Source organism: Marmota monax, unplaced genomic scaffold (genome assembly GCF_021218885.2).
Source record: "Marmota monax isolate L192 unplaced genomic scaffold, Marmota_monax_Labrador192_F-V1.1 WCK01_AAM20220418_F8-fsc00020, whole genome shotgun sequence".
NCBI lineage: Eukaryota > Metazoa > Chordata > Mammalia > Rodentia > Sciuridae > Marmota > Marmota monax.
Window position 1 is genome coordinate 23,995,803 of NW_026692912.1, and position 25,861 is coordinate 24,021,663.

The 25,861-nt window shown below is 55.8% G+C and overlaps 1 protein-coding gene across 3 annotated transcripts in view; it reads left to right on the forward strand.

Annotated features, from left to right (window-relative positions):
• The window catches only part of Cfap77 (cilia and flagella associated protein 77), a 121,541-nt gene that overhangs the window by 88,852 nt on the left and 6,828 nt on the right, over nt 1–25,861 (forward strand). The window contains exons 4-5 of one of the 3 annotated variants that reach the window (XM_046451718.2): nt 2,947–3,052; nt 9,008–9,109. The exons of 1 other annotated variant lie outside the window; for it this stretch is intronic. In XM_046451718.2, coding sequence (XP_046307674.1) covers nt 2,947–3,052; nt 9,008–9,109 — 208 coding nt within the window. The remainder of the gene's footprint in view (nt 1–2,946; nt 3,053–9,007; nt 9,110–25,861) is intronic. One more of the 3 variants, XM_046451720.2, reaches the window with a different exon arrangement.

The window sequence follows — 25,861 nt, forward strand, 5'->3', positions numbered from 1 at the left end:
CATCCATGTGACATTTCCATCAGCCTTCCTTCCACTGGTCATTTTAGTGACCACCGGGACATTAGCTAGACCCACTATTTCTTTTATTATCATTCTCTTAGAGTAATAAAATGTTTTATTGCTCTTGTCTCTTCCAATCTAATCTAAGGATTACTAGGTATCTTTTTTATTTTTTTGATATCAGGGATTGAACCCAGGGGCACTTAACCACCACTGGACTAGGTCTCGAGCCCTTTTCTTTCTTTTTAATACTTTTTATTAGTTGTCAATGGATTTTTATTGTATTTATGTATAGGCGGTGCTGAGGATGGAACCCAGGGCCTCACACATGCCAGGCAAGTGCTGCACCACGGAGCCACAACTCCAGCCCCTCCGGGCTTTCCTATTTTATTTTGAGACAGGGTCTCACTAAGTTGCTGAAACTGGCTTTGAACTTGTGATCCTCCTGCCTCAGCCTCCAGGTCCACGGGGACTATAGGCGTGCGCCACCACCCCTGCTGCTAGATATCTTGAAAACATTTTTTTGACTGAGACATGAAAACGTAAGACTCGTACATACCAGCGGCACCACGTCATGTTCTCATACACGTGTGTTTAGATCAGGCTCAACATTTCTGTCTCCCCAAACATTCATCATTTCTTTATGGTGAGAACTTCCCAAGTCCTTCCTCCAGCTTTGGGAAGTGGGTACGTTGTCATCAACAGTCACCCCAAGGTGCACGAGCCCCAGGGCACGGGGCCTGTTCCTGATCGCTGCAGCTCAGTGCCTATCCATAGCCTGTGACCATTTCACCAGGAGAAGCTAACTGTGACTTCCCACCAATCCGGCCATTCCCCCTGAGGCCAGGAGCCTGGCTCTGCTGCACAGAACTCCCCGCATTCCCGTTGTTCCCTGCTACGCGGTCTGCCCAGGAAAGGCGGGGGCGCTTCTCCCTGTCCTCAGGTAAACGGCTCCGTGAGGTAGCATCCCCAGGCAGCCTGCCCCACCTCTGGGCCCTTGAGATCTGTTGCCGTGTCCCCTGATGGCCTCCAGGGCCTCCCTGCCTCTGGCCCCACCCGGGACCTCGTGAGCCCTGGGGATGGTGCTTGCTCCTTGGCAGGGAGAGCAGAGTCAGGTCCAGGCTGCTGGGCTGGGACTTCTAGACCTCTGTCTCTCAGTGGGCAGAGGAGGAAGGCTGATGAGTCTTTCTCACCTCTCTGATTTTATACTTGTACTTCTTTTCTCTAATACTGAGAAACCTTGCTTTCTAATGGCATTTGTACAACTACTGATTTACTTGGTCCTTCAACGTAAACATGACGGTTTCAAAATGACATGGACGTGATCATCAGCAATGGGAGCAGCTTTGGCCTTCCCTGGGTTCTTCTCGCCCCCAGGGTCCCACGTGAGACAGACTCTGCCGGAATCTCTTTTGAAATTGCTTGAAATAATTCTGACAAACAGGTCCATTGCTTCCTGCTGTCATTTAAAGCAGGTGCTGATCTTTCATCTTCACTTTATTTCGTCACAACTATTTTCTTTATAAAGCACTTTTTCCATGCTTCCAAAGTAAAATCCATTGCAGTCTATTTAGAGTTCCAGCTTTCTTCTCCCTCACCCCATATTTTGATAGTAAATTTTGGTTTATCTTTCATTTTTTTCCTTTTGAAAATAAAAATATACACGTGTCATATTTATATATGCATCATACATATAATGTGTAGGCATTATGTAATCATCATGGAATGTGTAAGCATAGAATTATAAGCATTATAAATCATATATATAACATTATATGTACAGTAATATATATGCTACATGTGTTAGTATGTACGTGGCATCCCACGTAATTTACTAAGGTACATATTTAGCTTTCTCTGACTGACCCTAAATTCAAAGCGGGGACGAGACCAGGGAAGCTGGCGGTTGGAAGTCAGGTCCTGGCCCGTGGGGTGATTGGTAGGGGTTACTGTTAGCACTTCTGTGGCACAGAGCAGGCTCACCTCCTACAGCACCACAGCTGGCTCCCCCGGTGGCTGCTGGAGGTGACCGGCTGGTCCCCGGGTTGGTCACTGTAGGAGATGGCCTTGCTTCCAGGGCAGGTTGCTTCAGAGTGAGGGTGGGATTCTGGTTGTGGGTTCAGTGTCTCCATCTGCGTAGAGATTGGCAGTTATTTCCGCCCCGCCCCCCACCCAGGACATGAAGCCTGTTGCCACCAAGCCTTGCAGCTGGGCAGGCGACTTGCAGTACCACCCCCTGTGTTCTGGGACCTCACCCTCCCCTTTGTCCCCAGGATGGGCACAAGTGTGTTGCAGTGTTGGGAAGGGGCCACACAAAAAGCTCAGCACAGGACCAGTGGTTCCCGGCTGGAAATCAGTCCAAGAAAATCAGAGCCAGACACCAGCCAAGAGCGGTGAAGGCGGGTTTGATCCAGTGCTTGCTGCAGAGGGGAGATTCCTGGGCGGAACTGAGCTCGACTCCAAATACAGCGCAGGTGGCAGACTGCCAGTGAGCTGCGGGAGGGTCAGTGGGTGAGAATGAGGAAAGGAGACGTCAAGGGGAGGTCTTGCTGAGCCGGCCTCTCAGGGTCCCTGCACAGGGAGGTCGAGGTCGAGGTCGAGGTCGAGGTCAGACGTCAGGTGGGCTGAGGAACTTCATCAGCTCTCCAGGGAAATCAGATGGTCAGGGTGGAGGGGTCAACTCAGCAGGGTTCCAGATCACCACCGGCCTGAGCAGGCCTAGGAAGGGGGCTCCAGAGAGGCCTGCCTAGGGCTGGTGGAGGAGAGGCTTGGCAAGGGCCTTCCTCGCAAATCCTCAGGGGTTTCAAGTACCCGAGAGAGAGCACCCTGCAGCCTGAGGAGCCCTTTGCTCTGCAGCCTGTGACACTGACAGTGAGGCCCAGTGTGATGGGGGAAGAGGGTGGGGCCTCTTCCCAGGCTCAGTCCCTGTCTGGACTTCCCCCCTAGGCCTTCTACACCCTTCTTTGATCTGCTGCAGCACCGGTACCAGCAGCTGTGGGTGCAGGAGCAAAAGGCCACCCAGAAAGCCATTAAACTGGAGAAAAAGCAAAAGGTAACACAGCCTCACTCCTGGGCGGATTGTTGGGGAGGGGAGGAAGGTCTGGCTGTGGCTGGCGCTGTGTGTTGGTGGTGGAGGGTGGGCGGGGCATGGGGGGTCAGATGGTATCTTGCCGCACAGATTCGGATCTGGACCGGGTCTGGATGATCATCCAGTTCACCTTGCATGTCACCCTGGGGTGTAAGACACAGGCCACGATGCTAGTCCCCTGGCCCTGTGCACCTCTGAACTTGGGTGAGAAACCAGCTGTCCCAACTGCCACGGGAGGACCCTTTCCACCAAACTCCCGCACCACATCACGCCTCTGAAAAATCAGGTTGAACATAATCCAGCCGGCCTAGGCAGAAGTGCACCCTGGGCTACCCATAAATATAGGCAAACAAAGTAGAAAAAGAAGTGCACTTCCGAAGGATGCTTTAAAGAACACAGTTATTGCCGGGCATGATGATGGCACACACCTGTAATCCCAGCAGCTCAGGAGGCTGAGGCAGGAGGATCGTGAGTTCAAAGCCAGCCTCAGCAATTTAGCAAGGTCCTAAGCAACTCAGCAAGACCCTGTCTCCAAATGAAAAATAAAAAGGGCTGGGGACATGGCTCAGTGGTTAAGCACCCAGAAAAAGAATGCAGGAATTAAACGTGAGGAATTTTGTTACAAATTAAGGAACAGGCCATGCCGAGGCCTCCGTGTGCCCCACACCTCCTGCCCACTTCCCAGGAGCCTGGAGGGGCTGTTCCTTACCCCATTTCCCAGGCCTGCAAAGGAAGTTGGAGCCGAGGTCCCCACACAAAAACACCATTGACTGCTACTGACAGGAGCTGTTAGCAACCGGCAGGAAGTCAGCTCAGTGAGATTTTCACCATGAAAAGCATTGTGGTGGTTAATTCGTGGTGTTCTACACATTTGAAAATACTCAAAAACTATACCTTATTCCTTTAATATCCCAAAATTCCAACTTCTGGAGAACACAGATGCCTCCTCTGCTGTGCTTTGTAGGTTTCATTAAGAACACAGCTCCTCTGGGGTCACGATAGTCACAGCCAACACCGTGGGCCTGCTAGCTCCATGCAGAGGGACCCCTAGTCCCTGCACTTGGTTCTCCACGAACCTCATCAGGTAGGTATCCTGTGACCTCAGGGGGAAACTGAGGCTCAGAGAGAGGTGTGTCTGTCCCCAGGGTGTGACTTTCCTTGAAGGTGAGATCCCCGCCTGCAGATTAGGGGGACACTCAGGGATCAGAGCTACTCCCTACCTTCTAGGGCCAAACTGAGAATTAGAAGAGTCTCCCCAGGGATCCTGTGACCCTCGGGATGGGCACAAGTCCTCTGTGGCTCTTCTCCGCAGCCCGGCACTCATTACAGAGCTCGGCGTTGTAAGCGTAATGGTGTTTGAAAAGCAACCCACGACTGGTTTATTGTTAATGGCTGAACAAAGAGTCAACGTGGGATGGTAATGGCTGGTTTCAGAGGGAGCATTACCGTAACAAACTGCTTTACAGCCCCTGTGAGTGCCGCGTGTTTTAATTAGCAACTATTTCACTGCACTCAGAATGTGGGCAAAGACACAGAAACTGGAGCCTCTGCAGGCCCATCTTGTAGCCAGCACCCCTCCTGTGAAAACAGAGGCCCTTAAGCAGCTAATGAGGGTGACGCCACAACTCAGCTCCGGGCGCGTGACTTGGAGTGAACCACCACTTCCGTGAGGCCTGAGTTTCCACGCTGGGCACACAAAGGAGTCAGACTGCATGAGAGCCCGCTGCACTGAGCCTAAGTGAGATCCTCCTGGCCATCCTTGGGTCAAGGTCGAGGCTCCTGTAACTAAAGGCAGATTAACAAGGGAAAAGTGTCCAAAATGAAGTTGCACCTAATACCAGAGCTTCCACTAGGAAACGCAGACAAGAAACAGTTAACCCCGCGTTTCACACTGCTGAGGTGGACAGTCGTGCAGACAGGAGTGGACAAGGCGTAGGAGGGCAGCCAGGCCTGTGTGCTCAAGAGGTGGGAGGGAGGTGCCTCTCCAGTGAGGGTCTCAGGGCCTAGGGCAGGAGCAGGGGAGCCCCTCCTTGGATTGGCGACCTGCTCCAGGAAGAGGGGTGGCCGGAGGAGTGTGGGGTCAGACAGCAGACCCTCTTCTGCCTTTTCCAAGACACAGACGTGGAATGTTTGGGGAGTGCTGTGTCCTAAGCCCCACCCCTTAGCACGCAGCAGGTGCTCCAAAAACACCTGCTAAGCCCACCTCAAGTGCCCTCCCGACTCCAAGCTCCTCTGGCGGCTGGTTGTCTCACCATGGCCCTGAACCTGCCAGACCCGGAGGCCGCTGTTTGGGGGGTGGTTGACAACGAACTGGGCTTGAGATGGTTGGTCCTCAAGGCCTCATCTCCCACATCCAGGGAAACCTGTCTCAGCCTTGAGTCTGGCTGCTGGTGAGGGTGCTCTGGATTTTGGACAGCAAACACCCAAACAAAGCTCCTGAACAGCTACCTATCGGGCCGGCCACTCTGCCAAAAGCCCCTCAGCAGATCCCACAGGAACCCTGTTTGCTGGGCATCGATACCCTTTTCCGGTGGGGAAAGCTCAGAAGCCCAGGCTGTATGTCTGCATCCCTCCAACCCCAAAGCCCAGCTTGTTAACCCTGAGTGGATGTCCTCTGCTTTAGCTCAGCATTTTAAAACTGTTCTAGAAGGCACGGAGAACAACTGCCCTGCAGGGCTGACAAGTTACCCCCATACACTCAATAGAATTAATAGAGTTGATTAGCAACATAAATCAATAAATGAGGTTTGCTGGGTGGTGGTAACTTCAGTTAAATTTGGTTCTGTTTTTATTTGTCGATGGCACCTTCCGGATGCCACAGTGGGATTCACTGTTGGAGAGGCTGGAGGTCGGTGTGTTCTGCCCTCAGAAGACAGAGTCTTTCAGGAGATGAAACACCCTGGTAACACCTGGCCTGCTCCAGATTGTGTGGGGCCTGCAACTTCTACAGCTTGCAGCTGGTGTTTTGTTTTCCTTGTTAAGTCTAAAAGCACAGTAGTATTAGGGTGTTTACAGAGTCATGGACCCACGAATACCTGAGCAAGGGCCATCCAGGCCCCTCCGTTGTGAGGCGCCCCAAAGCTCAAGCTGTGTGAGCAACATGGAAAGCTCAGCTCTGTATGGAACAAGTGACACCCACAAGGGCCACGGCCCAGTGTGCATAGAAGCCAGTGTCATGGACCCGGTGATTGCCAGAAGGAACAGGCTTGTTGGAGACTGACCACTGCGGCTCCTGTCGTCTCCCCACCGGGTGCAGCTCAGAGCCTGTGGCAGCCCTGGGATGGGTGGAAATGGAGGCCAACAGCAACCGCACATCTTGGTGGCACATCCACACCCAGAACACCTGACCAGGTGGAACTCCTGGATCCTCAGGTCCTACCCACTGGAGGCTTTCGATGCTGCCAGGCTCTCAATGTCACTTTGGGCCAGGCCCCAGGGTTCGTGCCTGTGCCTGAGAAACAGTGTGAACAGCTCTTGGCAGCAGGGAAGTGGCGGTCTGTGGCTCGGTTTCTGAAGCAGCCAACAGTCCCAGACATACTACTGCAAGCTTTCATTAAGCTCAACTCCAGGCTGAGAAGGCTCGACCATGTCCTCCCCCGGGGAGCCACACTGAAGGCTGAGAAAGAGTGGTGGGCCGTGGGGAAGGCAGGGCTTGTGCCTGGAGTCAGGTGGCCGGCCCAGTCCTTCTCCCACCGCTGGAAGCTGCATGGCTGGGCAAGTCGCGTAACCCACGGAGCCCGTGGTCCTCATCTTCAGGATGGGGCAGTGAGTTAGGGGCAGGTGGGAGCCGAGGAAGTGCAGTTTGGCTACTGTTACTATGGACGCTGGACCCCTTAGTGCAGTGCCACTGTGCCACCCTGCTGCCCCAGTACCCGCAGCAGCCTGCAGACGGCAGCAGAGGTGTCCTCAGGTCTGCCGTTCCGTGGTCTCAGCCAGTTCTTCAGGCCTGTCCTAGACCATGCTCCCTGGGGGCTGTTCTCTGGCCTGTGGCTCCGGCTGAAGCACCGCTGGGCCACCCTGCTGCCTGAGCCACTTCTCCATGCCCTCGCGATGGCACATCAAAGACAACCCCAGATCCCCCAGCTCAAGCCTACCACCCCCCAACGGCCTCGGCAAGTGGTAAGCCCACTGTGCCCAGCTCTGCAGGCCAGAATCCCGGCTGGCCTCTCCTCGCAGGCCCACACCCAGCTCTCAGCAAGGCCAGCATCTGGCCAGGTCTTGGCCGCCGGGCACACTCTGCTCCCCACCTGAGCTGCTGCAGTGGCCGCCCACCTGCTCACCCAGCACCCGACCTGGGACACTCCACCCAGGGCCTGTCCTCCACCACTGCCCAGCAGCCTTCAAGACCCGGGTTGGCTCATGCCATTCCTCCACTTCCAGAGGCTTCTGAATGAGTCCAGAACAGAGCCCAAAGGCCCTACTGTGCTAGGCCACGTTGGCCGCTTGCTATTTCTCCAACATATCCTGCACACTCAGACCTGAGGGGTCATGGGAAACTTCCCAGATGTCCTCTATGTGTCGGGGAGGCCCTCCGTGTCCTACCCAAACACCTCCTCCTGCCCCACATCCTCTGACCTCCTGCCCAGATGCAGATTTGCTTTGTTTACATTTTAAAGCACTAATGCCACCCAACAGTTGGAAATGACTTGTTTTGGAATGCCAGTTCCACCAGGGCGGGGGTCCTCGTGTACTCAGTGACGTACCTGAGCCAGGCAGGGGTGGACGCTCCATCAATATCTGTTGAAGGAATGAATCCAGGTGAGGCGGAGAGGTGCCCAGCCAAGTCAGAGGTGCCAACTCAGTACCACCCTCTGCTGAGCTGTCACCAAGGGGCAGAGACAGTGCTGTGGGATTTGGAAGTCCATGGAGGGGACCCCGTGCCTTTCCCTGTGTCCCCTTGCACAACCCTCTCAGGGCACCTCCTGACTGGAACCCCGGGTGCCTGTACCCTTTCCCAAGTCCCCTGCCTCCCTGCATTGCTGTGGTCCCAGCCCTCTGCACAGGCTCTGGGGGTGAGTGGGTTGTTTGAACTTTTGACAAGCTCCAGGACCTCAGCAGATTCTGAGGTTGGAGGTCTCAGCCTCACCTTGGTCCTCTGGGACTCCATGACAGGCCCCCCCCTCGCAGCGTCGGCGGCACATGTTTACTTTCTTGCAGTTCTGGAGGCTGGAAGTCCATGATGGAGGTGGGACAGGGCTGGTTCCTCCTGAGGCCTCTCCCCTTGGCTGGCAGATGCCACCTCCCCCTGTGTCCCTCTTACAGTTGGACAGGGCCCAGCCTATGACCTCATCCCACCTCGACCACCTCCCAGTGGGCCCTATCCGCAACATGGTCACATGGGGTTGGGGCTCCCACATGCCACTCTGGAGAAAGCTGCTCATTCTGACAGACCCACGAGCCACACACCCTATGGACATGGGCACGGAGCTCACGGCTCAGGGAGAGAGAGCCTCCTCTTCACCTCTGAGAGCCACTGTGGAGACCCTGTGGGCTCCGGAGGAGCCTCCGAATCCTCTCCCCAAAGGAGCTACCTTCCTCCTCCCTGATGGGCCATGGTGCTCCCAGGGACAGTAGTACATGTCTTCACTCACACCACAGAGGCCCTGTGAACACCGGGCCATGGTAGCCTTGGAGGGCAGCTTCAAGGAGGATGGGACCCACCCCACCTCCCAGCCACCTACGGCCACAACCTCCAGTGTTGCAGGGCCAAACAGAAGGACATGCCCAGGGCATCCCGCGGTCCCTCCCCGGGGCTAGCTGAGCTGCAGCCAGGGGCAGGGGCAGGGCCAGCGGGGCAATGCTGTGAATAGGAGAAGGGCCAGGGCCAGGAGGAAGCGGCCCACACAAGAACCCCAGGCTCTGCCCTCGCACCCCCTGTCCTTGCCCGGGCTTCTCACCTGTGCACCTCCCCGGCTGCAGGTGATCCTGGGGAAGCTGTATGAGACCCGGAGCAATCACCTGAGGAAATATAAGCCGCCCGTGAAGCTGGATGCCCTCTGGCACATGCCCCACTTCCAGAAGGTCAGTGTCCCCTTCACCTGCCCCTTCCTGCACACAGGGCTGGCTGCCAGTCACTTCACCCCATTGCTGTCTCCACCTGTTGTCTAGGAGCTCTGCAGGCCTCTCACCATCTATTGGCTTATAGATGGCAATTGCAAGGACTAATGTCCTTTGAGCACTTCCTGAGCACCAGGCTCGGAGATGCTCTTAGCTCAGACCCCTCACGTGCCCTGTCCAGGGAAGTCTCTGCCATCAGGCCTGCTTTGCAGACAGGAAACATGGTGGATTTGGGGAAGTGGCAGGGCCTTGGGCTGATGGCAGGCTTCTCGGTGCAGAGCCTGGGTGTCTGTCTGCCCGGTGCAGATGCTGCCGGGGCCAAGCCTCCAGGGATGGGACTGCTGATGCTCCATGTCCTCTGCCCAGGACCCAGCTGCTTGCCCTCCAGTGCTGGACCTCCCGTGCAGAGGGGAGCAAGTGCGCGGGCCAGATGGACTTGGTCAAGGGTCCAGGGAGGTGGTGAGCTCCGGCCTCAGAACTGAACCCGTGTTCATGTGGCCATGTGGCCCGGTGGCTCCCAGAGAGGGCTCCTGTTCAGCGGCCTTCAGCAGGGGAACACTGTGAGGGCCAGGGGCACCGCAGACCAAGGGAAATGGAAATGGGGAACAGTGGCTTCGGGACGGGGAGGGGGCTGTGTATGCTCAACGTGGACAGAGAGAGGCTCTCTGGAGGCCACCAGGGGCTGGCCTGGCCCCAGGAAGACAGCTGTGCGCGGCGGCGCTCCTGGCTGGCCCGCTGGCGGCTGAGTAACTCGAGCTTCGGTACTGACGTGAGGGTGGCTGGCTTCCTGAGCCTGATGCACGCCAACAAGCTGCTGAGTTCTGCCGGGAAACCTGCTTTGTCCCCCTTAATGCGGCCTCCATCTGCATATGTCAGTGACCATGTGCCCTGCCTCCCGTCAGCCCAGGCTGCCGCCATGCTCACAGCAAATGTCAAGGAAAGAACATGACCAGGCGCCGTTCTGGACGTGGCAGGAGTCACGGCCGCGCTGCTCCCAGGAGCACCTCCCGCCTCGGCCTCCACGGTGCACCCGCCTCTCATTTCTCTCTCTCTCCTGTCCCAGCTTTAAAACAAGTCCTCCGCTCTCCGGGGCCGTCCTTTGCCTTTCCTCTCTGCTGTTCCCTGTGTCTGTGGGGATGCAGGCGTCTGGGGACATTGCCCCAGTGGATCCATAGGCAAGAGAGGCCCTCCGTGAGGCTCTGCACGACAGCATGGACTCCTGGCCCCTCTGATTAGAGTCCAGCACTATGGACACGGGATGGTGCAGGTGGTCTCCCCCCACCTCACGTCTCCCCTGCCGAGCAGGGAAAGGCCGGCCGCCCAGGTACCATGGAGAGCTCCACGCGGGTGTGCTGTCTCCTGTGCCTGGGGCCCCGCAGGCCCAGGCAGGGGCTTCATGCGCAGGAAACAAATGCTCCTCCTGGGGTCAGCAGCGGGGGGTGTCTCAGGATCAAGCCTCTGGGTGGCTGTAGAAAGCTGCTCTAACACACGGCCCAGCCTGGAGGGGTGACTTTCGCTCGGTGCCAGGCATCGCGAGAGGCCATTTTTGAGGACGACTTGATTTCCTACTTGGAACAAGCTTCGCGCCCTGCAGCACAGTGCCCTCCTCACCCTGGAATCCAGGTCTTGACAGAGTGGCACACGCACACTCCCCACTGTGCCACAGAATTGATGAGACGTAACATGCAGCCCCCGCTTTATGTGGGTGTTCTTCCTCCTTCCTAAGGATGTTCGTGGGACTCTGCCTGCTGATGCTGCAGTCACCCCCTCCATCAGCCTGGAGCCTGAGGCCGCAGGAATCGGGGGCATGAGCAAGACTCTCAGAGTGGGGTGGTGCCCAGGGATCAGCCCAACAGCGACCCCCGACCCACAGAGTGCTGCTGTTGTGGGACGTCACAGGCAGTCCTTCCCTGTCGGGAGGTAATTACTGAGTGCTGACATGTTGACCCACAGCCTTCCTGTGCCGCAGTCTGGCTGGGCACAAAATCATGAGCCACTCACAGCCTTGTAGGTTCAAACAGCAATTCTTTATTCCCGAACTGACACCCGCACTCCACACGCACGTTCTGGGCAAAATCCACACTCTCCACCGGGCTCTGAATCCCAAATACTCTCTGAATCCCGTGAGAACTCAACGGGAACTCAAGGCGCCTGAGGCAGCAGGATATGCCTTATTCCCAGCAGGAATCACCTGAAACCTGGAACCGCCCTAAACGCCGATCCGCCCTAAACCCGGATCCGCTCTGGTCCTTGAGCAAGGTCACCTTTCATGCAAAGTCACTGCAAATGACCTGGGTCCACAATGGAGAGTCCTTCCTCTAAGCAACATGGGGTAGGCTGACAAGGATATTGCCTTGTGTCGTACCTACTTAGCTATGACTCTCAGCATCCCTGTCCCCAACCCACTGGTGTGGAAATAGGCTCACCTGTGTCAGGGTCCAGTCCAGGGCTGCCTAACCCTGGGCCTCCTGAGACTGCCCCTCAACGGTACCCTGCCCAGCAGTCGTCTCTCTCTCCACCTCGGGGACGCCTTTATTCCCACAGTGGCACTTAACAACTTTGCAACTAATTAATTAACTGGGTGATGTTTTCATCTTCCCCAGCCAAAACGTTAGCCCATAAGAACCGCCTTTGGGTCCCCCATCGAGTCCCCAGAGCCCAGCAGGGTGCCTGGCACCAAGGACGTGGTCTGTGGAACGAACAAACGAGTGGACAGGTGAATGGATGACCGAAGACATTCAGGCCTCCCCGGGGTCTGATGGACCCTACCCAGCTGCCCCCTGCCCTCCCACCACGCCTGGTCTGGACCGAAGGCCGGCTCAGCAGTCAGGTGGGGGCCGCTGGCCTGCGTCACGCACGGACTCTGAGGCCTTTGTCTGGGTCTCGGGGCTGCTGATCCGCCGCCCCCACTGGCCCCATCATGAAGGGAAACAGCGCTTCCAAAAAAGTTGAACCTGTCAGGGTGATGGATGACCTAAATGGACTCTCCCACCCCGAACAGATGTCGAGGCTGAACTCTGTCAGAAATAATTAAACACCTTTCACACGGGAAAGCAGCAGGCCGGGCGGCGGCCGCCCAGGGCCGGGTCACTGTGTCGCCCAGGCTGCTCTCTGCTCCCTCAGCTGGCCACAAGGGGCTGCTGCGAGAGGGGCCGGGGGACCCCCATCCTGCACGGCACAGGCCACTTAGGGTGAGAGAGGAGAGGGGCCGAGGAGGGGAGGGACACGTCCTCCGTGTGGCTGCTCCGTGGGCCCTGCAGCGTCTCAGGCAGGCAGGGCTGCCCGCTCTGGTCCCTGTGGCCAGCGATTGCCACAGCATGGTGGTGCCCCGGGGGGTGGTTGGTGGCAGCTGGTGGGCCTTCCAGCCAGGACATTCACACTGTGCTGAGAGGCCTGGATCATGGAGCCTCGATCTCCGCATCTAAAGGTGGGAGGGAGGAGGGTTCCTTGAAGAGCCTTCTAAACCACGACCCTGGGTTCCAAGCTGGGCAAGGAGCGGACCCCAGGCCCAGACTGCACCATGAGGGGAACCGCTCTCGCCCTTGGGGAACGGGCCGAGAGTTCATCGTCTCCCACTACTAAGTGGAGGAGGCTCTCACACCTTTGGCAGGGTGTGCTGGGGCCACAGGGCAGAGCTGTGGCAGGGGGCAGGCGGGAGGGGAGCAGGGGACTGTGTATGGGAGTGCGGCCAGGCCAGGTCAAACGTGACCCTGCCACGGCCTGGCGGGTGGCTTTAGCTAAACTCTCTTCCTCTTCCATAAAATGAGCTCACGATGCTCCCCTGGCAGGGGTGCTGGGAGGATCTGACGAGCGCATGTGTGTTCAGCATTTAGCAGAGCACCTGGCCCATGCTGAGCTGCCAGTCAGGAGCAGCTGATTGGCAGTGAGGACAGTGGGGGAGACTGCTCGCTCACTCCCTCCCTCACTCAGAGCTCTCTTCCTTGAGCACCGTTGGTACCACCCTGCTCTTGACACTGATGACATGGTGACCTATGAACCAAAGACCATCACTGCTGCAGTGGGGTGCTGGCATGGATGGGCAGCAGCTACACAGGTGGACGGATGGACAGGGGCGTCTGAAGCAGCCCCAGCCCCAGGTACACAGTGCACAGCCTGAAATGATCGAGACACACAACCTTGGCTGGCCGCCCCTAGCTTGGGTGTGGGTCTGCTCCCGTGATGGTAGCCCTGACCTCTGGATGCGGGCTGGCTCCCTCTGCTTGCCCAGCAGCCCTTTGGCCCATGGAGTGGTGTGGTTACTGACATTGTCCCTTTTGCTCTTGGCCGTGACTGCTTCTGAACTCCGTGGTCTCTGGCCACCTAATCGTAAGCCATGAAAAGTAGTTGGTTTCTCCTTCTACCCAAAGCCAAGGGGTGAGTGCTCTCCAAGGCTGGATGGTGGCCAGGAAGAGATGGCTTGGGTGCCCTTGAGAGACAGACTGTGGGCCATACACAGCCCCAGGAATCCAGGCTCTGATCTGCACTGATTGACACTTGGCTAAATATTCCCAGGGGAAAGAACCTGGGCCCACGGCCCCACCTGGACAGGACACCCATATGACCCTGTGTCTGCACAGCACCACGGACGTCTAGAAAGAGAGTCCCCCACATGGTAGCTGTGGTGAGGGGGTGAGGCAGTTTCTTTCTCTGATACTGTGTTCTGCAGGCTTTGAATTTTGAACCAAGTCACTTGCATAAAACTAGTCAGGCTATTTTTAAAAAACTGGTTTTTGAGGATGAAGACTCCAAATTCTTCCCAGGTGTTTCCCCATGGTCATGCCTCCTTGGAACCCAGTTCTCTGTCACGTCTCACAAGTGCTCTTAAGCCGCTGGCCGAGACACAAGATTCACTTTCCATCAGACACAAAGGCCGGTGGCCAGCGTGTCCCCAGGAGTGGAGACTTCTGGCTCCCCGAGGCTGCTCTGCATGGCCAAGTCCATGCTATCACTGGAGACTCACTTTCCTCCTGGAAGAGGGTTTGCCCACGCACCTGGCGGCCTCCCCTGCACCGCGCACTCCGCCCCTCCCGTGGCTGCTGGCCGATCCCCACATTACATAGTCGTTCAGCCACCAAAGTATGAACAAATTGACGGTATTTCCATTTGGCTTTTGGTTTCAGCCCCACTGCTCTAGAATAATGGTCCACGCTATTAAGCTAATAGTTTGATTTACAGGCTTTTGTGCTCTGGATACAGGAATCAGGCTCTTCTCTTTGTGGAAGACTAACCCTGCCTTGGGTCTCCTGGGCCTCAGGCTCTCTAACAGGAGCAGGAGATGGAGAAAAAAAATTACCAGCAGTCAGCCAAGCACCGACACCCAGAGACCCAGCTGATTAGTGAAAGCTGCTGAATCTAAGAGAAGGATTTTCTCTGCCACCCTTAAGCTCTCTTACAAATCATGGCTGGCTAGAAAGTTAACTCTCTGTTAAACCTGGAGCGGGCTCCTGCCCTGTCCACCCACCACCTCTGCCTCGACATCAGCCTTGCTTCCTGTACATAGGATGGGCTGCCCTCGCCAAGGTGTGCCCAATCCCAAAGTCCCACTCCCCAGACCCAGGAAGGGCTGATGCCGGGTCTGCTGCCCCTCCCCAGGCCCCACACTAGTGGTATTTTAAGATTCCTGTCGCTCTCATGCATTGGAATAAGAATCATCCAAGGTTGCCATGCAGGGTGCCAAGCTCAGGAGTGGGGCATGTCACACGCAGGGATGGGAAGAGTGACTCAGAGGCCCCGACGCAGCTGACATTCCTCCCTAAACACAGACACCCCTATTATAAACTGACACCATGCAGAAGAGCTGATCGCCCAGGGACAGAGGTGGGGGCTCCGTTGGTTTTACATAACCTGGCACCTAGGAGGTACCGAATATTTTGGCACCTGCTCAGGAGGTGACATTGCTGTCAAATACTGGCAACTCACAAATGACCAGAGCTGAAGGTCTAGGGTGGGGGAAAGAGGATTGAAGGTGTACAGGAGGGGCACTGGGGGACAGTGGCCAAGGTCCCTGAGCAGTGGAGAAGTCCTGGGGTGTCAGGTGGAGCCGGAGGCTGGCGGCAGAGGGAGGGCCAAGGCTGGCACATATGCAGGCCCAGTCCTGCAGCCTAGGGCCCAAGCCCTAAATCCTGCTGGCCCCCAAGGGCTTTTAGCTCCATCCAGAAAGCTCTTCTCCTCCACCAGGTGAGAAAATTCTACTCTTGTGTTGAAAGTCGACCAGAAAATAGAGCAGGAGAGCTTGCTTTAGAATGAGGTACACACCTCTAGTCTCTAGAGAGAGTGAGAGTCTCGTGGGGAATTTGGGGAATGGAGGAGACTTTGGGGGTCCCCAACTTCTTCTTCCAGCTCATCCCTAAGAGAATAAGCCACTGGCTCACGGAGGAGTTTGGTCCTGCGCCTGACCCCTCAGGAGCAAGGTCCTCCACGTCTTCCTTGACTCCCTCTTGTTTCCAGGTGTCCTGGCCCGCCAGCCTGTCCCCCTGCACCAGCTCTGGTGCAGGGGGACCAAGGTTACCTCACCCACGGCCAGCAGCAGGTCCTCCCAGAGGAACATCCCTCTGAGACCTGCTGGGATAAACCTGGGGCTCAGGAAGGTGCAGGTGAAATGAATACAGATGCCGTGGGACACACGCAGCCGTTCTGGGCTCCCTGGAGGGGCACGGCCCTGCCTGGAGAACATCCACTGGGGAGGAAGGAAGACATGGCAGGGGCTCCCTGGCCTCTCCCTTTCCTCTGTTCAAAGAAAGTCCTGGGCAGTGATGTCTCCAATAGTGCAAAAGTAGTTTGACCAAAGCCCCATGGCTGGGAGGGTGGAGGGAGGAAGTCACTGTAAGGACATCCTGCCCATCCAGAGTCCTCCAGCCTGGACACTTTGTGAATTGTCCCATTGCACATCAATACTCTCAGGAACCTGTGTGGCGGGAATGGATAGCCTCATCTCAGAGGCAGGAAGCCCAGGCTCCCTGGCTTACAGCACGTCAAGGTGAAGGCTAGCAAGGGGCCAGTCGGGGATGTGGACTCTGGCTGGCTGCTTCAGGACTTAGGCCCTGGAAGAGCCGATAAATGCTAAGAATGTCCAACTGAGGTCAGAGACCAGTGGGGCTAACTGCAGGCCCCGGGAAGGAAAGTGAGGATGGTCAGGAGGGAAGCATTGATGGGCGTCCCGAGAGCGTCGTGCCTCAGCGTTGTGGCAGCCCTGCTCAGGCTGACTTAAGCCCTTGAAATAAACCTCACACTTCCCCTGCCCTGGAAACGTCAGGCCTTGATGAAAAAACCCAGCACCTTTTAAATTGCAGTTTGGCTCCACGGCTAGAGAGGAAAGGAGTCATCGATCCCATTCACACTCCCGTGTTAAAAGTGGGAGGCAGACTGAGCGGGTAGGGGCTGAGTCTCTGGGCTCAGAAGCCACACAGACAGGCTCCAGGTCCCACCCTACCTCATGGCTGCCTCTGTGTCAGCATCTGCAGGTCAGTGCCATCACAGAGCAGTGACTGCCGTTGTGCACCCAGAGCGCTTGCCCAGCTGGGCGGAGCTGGAAGAGCGTGGCACAATGGCAGAATCTGGGTTGGATGAGGCCCTGGCATCTGCTCCCAGAGATGAGTTGTTATCAGACTTGCTGTGCCTAGCATCCTCTGAGGACAGGGCTCTAGCAGACTCCAGGACCCCACCTGGGACCTTGATGTAGCAGGTCTGTAATAGCCACCAAACCTGCGCCTTGGGCAAGCAGCTCCCCAGCTCCCTAGGTCAAGGTCAGCTCCGCTCTCATAGCTGTGTCTGAAGTATTTATGGGGGTGGGGGTGGGGGGTGCTCTCCCATTGCTGTGCAGCACCATGGGGCCTTGGAGAGGAAACGGGCTGTTGGCCTGGGCTCCGTCTGCCATTCAGCCCTCGCTAGTGAACTTCTGTCTCTGTCTGCTTGGGCAGCATGGCTTCAACAGCAACGAGTAAAGTCTGGAGGCCAGAAGTCCAAGGTCGAGGTGCCTGCATGGTTGGTTGTGATGAGAGACCTGTTCCCGGCCTGCAGCTGGCTGCCCTGTCCTCACTTGGGGGAGAGGAGGGGAAAGGAGCCCGCTGGTGTCTCCTCTGATGAGGGCACTTAGCCCATCTTGCCCTCATGACCTCATCTGAACCTGACCACCTTCCCAAGCCCCAACCCAGTGCCATCACTGTGGGGGTGAGGGCTTTCATGTATGATTTTTGGGGGACACAACTCAGTCCATAGCAACGTCTTTCAGTCCAAGTCGGCCTCTTTCTACCTCCTACCTCCTGGTTGTGCTTTTGGCCTCTGGAACCCTATAGAATCACTGCCTTACAAATCCCTGAAGTCAGACTGTTTCTCCATAAGTGCCGGGTTCTTGACTGCACCTCAGGGCAGAGTTCTGGGTGTCAGAAGGTGGAGCACGGCCTGGCTGTCACAGCAGGCAGATCCAACGCCATGACCCCGGCCAGTCAGTGCTGCACTCTCCGCCTTTACCCACAGGCATGAAGATCTGTCCATTGAATTGCATTTCCACATATTTTTAAAGAAAATTTTGAACATGTGCATGAAAGCCGCCTGAATCATTTAATATAAGACCGGATGTGGAAATTCCCTGCTGAGGGCAGGGAAGCTCTAGCTGAATGTGTGCATCATGAACAGCAAACACAGTGGCAGTCAGCAGGTCTTGAAAGCCTGCTCTGGATGCTAGGCACCCTGTCAGGGACTCGGAAATGATCCTTGGGGTAGGCAGAATGATCCTCTCTTTGCTAGTGAGAAACTGAGGTTCCAGGTCACACAGCTGGAAAGTGATAGGGCCAAGATTGGAATTTGCATTTGTCCAACTCAAAAACCTGTGTTCCTAATCTTCAGGTGCTAGTGCCATCCCTCTACTGTGGAAAAGACCAAGTTGTCATGATGGGATGTGCTTCTCCGTGTCCTATGTGGCAAAAAGGAGCAACAGTTAGAATCTGTGTGATTTAGGGACCTGAGGGTCTCTACACTTGCTTAAGTAGCTACTAAATATCTTATTTCACATATGTACAATGTATTGGGTGCCTTCAAATCCCTTGGAAGGAGACAGGGTACAAATACTGAAGAAAATAAAACACCTCTTCCACTTAGAGGTTAAGCTGAGCAAAGCAGATCAAGAGGATCTTCCAGATGCTTGGATCTCAGATGCATTCCTAAGGGCTCTGTTGTTTCATCCCAGAATCCTAACCCATCCATCCATCCATCCATCCATTCATCCATCTGTCCACCCATCCATCCATCTATCCATCTATCCATCGATCTATCTTCCTATCTATTCATCTATCCATCCTTTCATCTACCCATCCATCCATCTGTCCATCCATCCATCCATCCTTTCAATTGTCTATCCATCCATCTGGGCTTCCATGCATCCAACTTTTCATCTATCTATCTACCCATTGTTCCATCTGCCCATCCACCCACCCACCCACTCACCTACCCACTATCCATCTATCCATCCCTCCATCGGACTGTCTATTCATCTTTCCATCCATTTGTCCATCCATTTGTCTATCCATTCATCCCTCAAGACCCATAGAGATCTCCTGTCTGTGACATTTTCCCCAGAACAGTGTCCAGAAAACATCCCTGACATCTTTCGTTTCACTGAGGACACTTTATTGTACTGTTCCTACTTGTGACTGATGGGGTCGGCCTCATCAACCACAGAAAGGCTCCGTTCCCGCCTAAAAGATACCAGAAACATTCTTGCTGATCATTATTCCATAAGAGAAAGGGGAAGAATGACACCAGCCCCAGCGCAGTGCGCCCCGCCCCCACGGGCTGACACCAGACACCCAAGTGGGCCCTGCTGCTCGGCAGTGGTTCAGGAGTCCTGCGCGGCCTGCGTGAATAAGTGATGAGGCACTGAGGGGCACTGAGGGGCACTGTGCGAAAGGCGCGGCAAAGGATACCATTTGCAATCAAGCACAAAATCAAAGACTCGGCCAGCTGAGGAACTGTGTGCCACCTGTGGAAGCAGAGTCAGGTGAATTTCCAGAGAAAGTAATCAAGGCCTTCCCACCATCCAAATTCAGCAGCAAAATTTGGAGCTCTGGAGTTGGAAGCTCACCAGGGATCTGGTGTCTCCTGCAGCCCAGTGCTTCATGGGAACAAGCAGTGGAGGTCTCTGAGGGTTGGCTGGTGCTCCTGCTTCCCCAGCAGACCCTTCCCACGGCTCGGGCCTGTGTGAGCTGGGGAGAGACTGATATACAGATATGTAGACCGCCCTGAGATCTGGCAAGCCCCAGCTAATTATCATGCGTGCCGTGGCTACTTGGTATATTACTTGATATATTATCAAGTAGCCACGGCACGCATGATGCAGAGAACTGACATGCGAAGCCGACAGCGCCTGGCACTGGGGAGCCTGCTCTCTGGCTCGCACACGGAGGATCCGCACAGAGGGACCTGTGCACTTGCAGGCACTGCCCTTTGGGAGGTCCACCAGGACTGGAGGTTGGCATCTGTATGTTCAGCTTCTCTTCCTGGGACACAGTAGGGCTCTTGCCCACACACCATCCACACCACAGCCCCCAGTGGGGGACACTAACCAGACAACCCAGATGGCTGGGGCTGTCGCCTTCACAGAGACTCCTCGGAAGGGTCTCCGTGAATGTGTCTCCTTCACTAACTCCTTAGCTCTCACTTGAGCTTAAAGGAAAAGAAAGCCCTGCTCTCCACGGAGATCAGCGTTTACCGTGACCGTCCACGTCCTTCATTCTAAGTGGAGTGGGCACCCCGCTGGAACACGCCCCTCAGCCAGACTCTTGGGGCCCCTCCCAGAAGAACAGAGTGGAGCAGACTCCCCTCACCAGGGCATGAGAAGAGAGGGACCCCCTTCCTGGCAGCCCAGCTTGTCACTGTGTCTGTTGACAACCCCCATTGACAACAGGCCCGCTGCCGCTGTGGAGCTCACTCATCTCCCATTCACTCCTTGCTCAGACAGTTTTTAAAAGGCGAAAAGTCTGGAAAACACACCCGGCCACCCCCGGCCCCTCACACAGAGGGAGAGGGGCATGGCCCGGGCGAGCGGGGCTGCCGAGCCTCCTCACCTGGCCCCGTGGTGCACCGCCTCCAATTAAATCAAAATGGTTTGTTTTTAATGGTCTTTTACACTGACAAGTGGGCGATCATTTTGGGCCCACTAGCTGTCAGGGAACCGAGGCAAATCCTCCGTTGATAATGCCCAATGCTTCCAATTAGGAGCCGCGGCCGCTCCTGGCGCGCTAACGATTCCCCAGCCACCCCCCAGGCCCCTCTGGCGCGGCTGTTTCTTCTGCCTCCTCCGCCGCAAATTACTGACACAAAACGGAAGGCCCCTCGCCTCCTCCGCCACGCCAGGCCCGGGCCCTGTTGGGTTTAATGAGCCGATGGAAGTTTCGTGGCTCCGGCGCTAAATTCTTTTCTTGTTTGACAGCTGCTCGGCTAAGGCGAGTGTTGACCTTATAAAAGATTTAGTGTTTCTCATTATTTTCTGTCAAGCTTCACAAGTGATGGCTGGGCCGGTATCATTTGCATCCTGGGGTGTGCGCAAAGACAGGGGCTCTGGGGTGGAGACGGGAGTGGGGACTGGGAAGGGGTCTTTCTCTCCTGGTGTTCATCTGGCCTCGGCCGGCAGCTCCCAGCGCCACATTCTTCCTGGGATGAGTGTTTCAAAGAGAAGTCAAGGTGCAAGGCCCAGATGATGGTGATCCGGAGGCTCGGAATGGAGCTCTGGTCGGGGCGCAGCAGAGAGCCCAGCGCACCCTGAGCTTGGTCACCTCTAGAGCCTGGGGGACCATGGTCCGGCCAGGACAGGTGCTGGGCACAAGGAGCATGCCAGCTAGATTGGAGAGAGGATGGCATTAGGGCGGAGATTTCATGGGGTGCCCACACTTTCCTTATAGGCCCAGCTAAAGCTGCCACTGGCAAGCCGACCCCCCCCCGCCAACTCTGCACCCCAAACAAGGATGGAATGGTTTTAAAAAGCCAAACCATTTAAAGAAAAATAAATGGCGCATATGACTCTCCCTTGAGATTGACGACGGGAGCATTTGTTAGGGCTTATTCTGTTCCGGCACCCATGCCAAATTGGGGCTTCTCTCTCACTAACAAGGCTCCAGGGAGCCCCAGCTGGTGCCTTTGTCAGCCCCCTGCCGGCCTCCCCGTCTCTCTCCTGAAGCTCTCTGCTCTCCCTTGGCTGCTGCCTACCCACTGGCCATACCAGGTGCAGGTGACCTGAGGCTGCCTAGAGAGAGAGGCGGGATCTGTATTCATCATTGCTCCCATGGAAGGCTGTTTTCATCTCTTAAAGCAAAACCATGGCACTCTCTCTCCCTGCCCTGTGCCCATGGCAGACCTTGTTAATCAATCACCGCAAATTTTTTCATGAGCCTAGACTCAGCCTTGGAACATTTTGTATCAGAATGTGGCCATCGAGCACGGCCAGAGCACACTCTGTCTCTGGCCCAAGATGTTTATATAAAAGGAAATAAAACACAACACACTAAAGTAAAACAGATAAATTGGACTTCACCATAGTTCAAAACTTCCACGCTCTCAATGACACCATGAAGAAAGTAGAAAGAAAGCCTGCAGAATGGGAAAAAGGACTTGCAGATCTTAGGTCTGATAGAAAACTCGCACTCATGGATATATAAGTTATCTTACAACTCAGTAATAAATATAAGTCAGTTAATTTCAAAATGTACAAATGATCTGAATAGACATTATTCCAAAGATGATAAAGAAGCTGCCAATAAATACATGACAAGGTGCTCAGCAGTACCAGTCACCAGGGAACACCCGTCAACACCACGGGAGCGCTGTGCACGCGAGGACAGCTGCAGGGAAGACCGCGGTACCCCGGGCTGGCAAGGTCGCAGAAACCGGAGCTCTCCTGTGTTGCTGGTGGAAGTAAGAACCCAGACAACCACTTTGAAGCCACTCTGGCAGTTCCCCAAGGCCAGGAAGAGCCCCCTACGGCCCAGCAATTCTACTCCCAGGTACCCACTCAAGATAAGTGAAAACACACCCACAGGAAAGCTCATCCACGGCGAACCTCGCGGCCCTGTTCATAATGGCACAAAACAGAAATGACTCACGACCATCTGCAGATAGAGGGATAAAGAAACGTGGTCTTCGTACAACCAGATACTATGGGGCCATAGAAAGGAACGAGGTGCCAATCCACGCCACAAGCTGGAGGAACCCTGAAAACATTTGCTAGGTGAGAGAAGCCCGTCGCAGACGGCCACGATGCTGGACTCCGTGTACATGGGAAGTAGACTGGTGACGACTAGGGCTGCTGGAGGGGGAGTGGAGTGACTGTCAATGGCAGGAGATTTCTTTGGGGGGTCATGAAAAAATGCTAACTTAGGTTGTGGTTGTGGTCGTACAAACGATGAATATACTGGAATCTTGGTTTATGGTATATGCATTATATGTTGATCAAGATGTTAACAAGAAAAGCCAGGTCACTTGAAAAATCACCAGAGCTCATGGCCACCCAGGCCCTGTCTTTGGAGGCTGCAACAGGGTCGCGATTGACCACTGTGATGTGGCTGCACATGATGAGGGGTTCTGGTGTGCCCTCGGCTCCCCACAATCCCTTCTGCCTCTCCATTACCTGGGCCTGTCCAACTCAGAAGCCAGAGCAGCAGCGGGTGCGCCCCCAGGTGCGTGGAATTCCAGGGGCAGCCTGCCTGGTGTTAGCCACCCGAGTGAAGCAGCACTTGCACCAAGCTTGCTGATGTCCACACTGCTGACGGCCCTGGGAATGACTGAAGGGCAATGGGATGATTTCTGGAAACAGCAAATTAAGTCCCATCTTCAAAGACACCAATTCCCATGTCTTCTTCTGCCCCAGTTAAGTCAGTGAACACAGACCTGGCTCTTGTTCATGCTTTGCTGTTTAGTAGCTGGGCCTCCCTGGGCTGGTGTCTTGACCTTCCTGTGCTTTAGTCACCTGTTCTGAGACATGAAGGTGGGCCCCCTTTGGCCCCAGCATCAGAGGGTGTTGCTCCCCTCTCCCCTGACACAGCTGACCAAGGTGGGCACAGGTGTGGTTTCAGAGCCAACCCTCAGCCTTGTGGGGAGACAGGAAGTTTGTTTTCACAGCCTGGGTTTGGATGTTCTTTGAAGTCACAGCATGTGTCAGCAGGGAGGGTCAGACTCTGTGTCCTTGCTCCATCTATTTTTGGACCACAGAGAAATTAGAGCCAGTAGCAGAATAACAATTTCGGGGACCAGATGTCTCAGGAGAGATTGTTACCCTCATTAATTACTTAGACTACAACCTGCTACATCAGAGCCGAGGACCCAGTCTGCTCTCCAAAGAGGCCTTGCATGGATCTGTGTTCTGCTGGGGCCTCTGACCTCCAGCTGCCCCGAACTTGACAGAAATTACTGACCTGGGACTGATCCATAATTTCCAAGTGCCTCTCATTAGAGGAGACAGCCTCTCAATCTTTTTGCAGCAAAATTTCTCTCCCAGTCACCTGAGCAGTTGTCACTTAAAAAAAACTAAACTAAAATCTCTGTGGCTGTCATTTTTTTTCCCCTAAGCTCTTTGGCAGATTTATTTCTTACTTAAAAAAAAAATAAGAAAGAAAGAAAAAGAAAAAACTCTGGGTATTTCCTCTCCAAGACTTTCTTTGGCTTCCTCGGTCCCCAGACCTGTCTGAGGAAGGCTTGGTGTTGGGGGACCATCGCGTGACTAATGAGAGGGGACCGAGAGTCAGCTGGCCCCGAGTGGGGTGGGGTCAGAGGCCTGGACTCTAACAGGCACCGCAGGAGAGCCGCTTGGCCTGTGAACCTGCACACGGTGGGTTTGGGCCCTCCTGGCCATTGTGTGTGACCCTCACACCTTGTCTCTGGCAGACACAAGGCCTGACCCCGTGAGGAGGCTCGAGGGCAGACCCACTGGGCCCTCCTCTGGGAGCCCACGGCTGTGGCCAGAAGTCCCCACCTGTAGCAGAGGCCTCGAGCTTCAGGAAGAGAAGGTGAAATGCATCTCACCTGTTAGCAAGCAGCCCAGAGCTGCCCACCCTGGCAAAGCCCCTGCCTCGGGCAAGGGGAGGATGGCGCTGCCCGCCCCCAGCGTGAGCTCCGGGTCCTGGGTGTTTTCCTGGGCGTTGGGGTTTGCCGGCCGGGGAGGAGCCATCAGGAAAGCGAACTCTGTCTTCGGCTGGAGGGGGATGCCAGCCTCCAGCTAGTGAAACCCAGCACACAGAGTCAGCTGTGGGGGACCGGGCGGGGCTTCCTCCTGCTCCGCCACCTGCTCGTAGTCGGGACCCCCACCTGTTTTCCTGTCAGCAAGAGGGTCAGGCCGTGGCCCTCAGCTCAGCCCCTCCCTCCCAGACGCCAGGCCAGGCACCACCCTGTGCCTGCCTTTCTGTCTAAGGAGGCCCCTGCAGGGGCTGCCCACATAGGAAGTGTCCCACGAGGCACCCGAGGCACCCGTGGCCTCCTGCTTCCAATCCATGTGACTTCTATAACTCTATTTTCACACAAACTTGTGTTTTTGAGACTTGTGATTGTTCAGATAAACCTGGAGCAACACGGAACCCTGGACAGAACCCTGCCCACCGCAGCTGCTGGCCACACTGGCTTAGCAGGCCCTGGCAATGGCCACTGTGACTGAGGAGCTGAAGTTGGCGTGTGGGGCTCCCATGCTGAACGGAGCCTCCCTGGTGTGTCTGGTCCAGCTGCCCAGTGTCCCCTGTCCGGGCTCACTGCCCTCTTTACCCCCACTGTGGGCCTCCCTCTCTACTGACACTCTCTCTAGGACCCGTCAAGCCACTTTCCCCTTCCCCATCCTTCCAGGCTGCGTTCAAGTCCCACCTGGCCTCACAAGCCCCGCCTGACCTCCTGAGGTCAGGTGAGCATCCCTTCACTCGTTTGCCCACCCATCGGCCTTATGGAAACACCTCTCTGATGCCGGGCCCTGAGCCAGGTGCTGGGGGTCCCTCCCAGAGCAGGCAGGAGCTGACTCTGCCTCACAGAACTCCAGGGCTGCATGTGCTCACTTGAGCCCCATCTCCAGTGAGTTAAGACCACAAGATCCCAGTGCAGATGGGATTCATCCATATCCGAGACCCAGGTGACATGCTTCCTGCCTCCCGGACCTGTCGGCTCAGTGCCGCTGAGAAGGAAGCCGGGCGATGCCTGCGGTCCGTCACTGAGGGCAGCCTCCCACACCCCAACGCCACTCTCCTGGCTGGGGACGTGGATGAGTGAAGTGAGGTCCTGGGCTCAATCCCCAGCACACACAGGAAAAAGCCAGGCTGCTCCCCCTCTCTGCCTCCCCTTGCTCCCCCGCCCCCCACCCACTTGCTTTCAGTTCCCTGAATCTGCCCACTTCCTCCCACTCGGGGCTTTGGTTGGTCCCCACTGCCTGGGACGCCCCCAACCCCGTCCTCCACCCTCCCTGGAGGACTTGCCTGCCCCACAGACTTCCATTTCCCCACCCAGGGTCTATTTGGTAGCTGTTTCCTAACGGCCTTTCAACAGCAGTGCACTTGAGGACATCTTGCGTGACTTCGCATGGGCCACCATTTTCTCTCTGGTCTGTCTCCGGGGCACTGCGCGGTGGAGGTGCTCTGTCCCTCGGTGTGCCATGCTCCCGCTCCAACAGGACCGGCGCCTTCCAGTCAGGCAGGGCACCGCCTGCCGGGGCTGTGGCATCACCTCGTATTTACCTCCCTTGGCCTCAGAGCCAGGCAGCTTCAC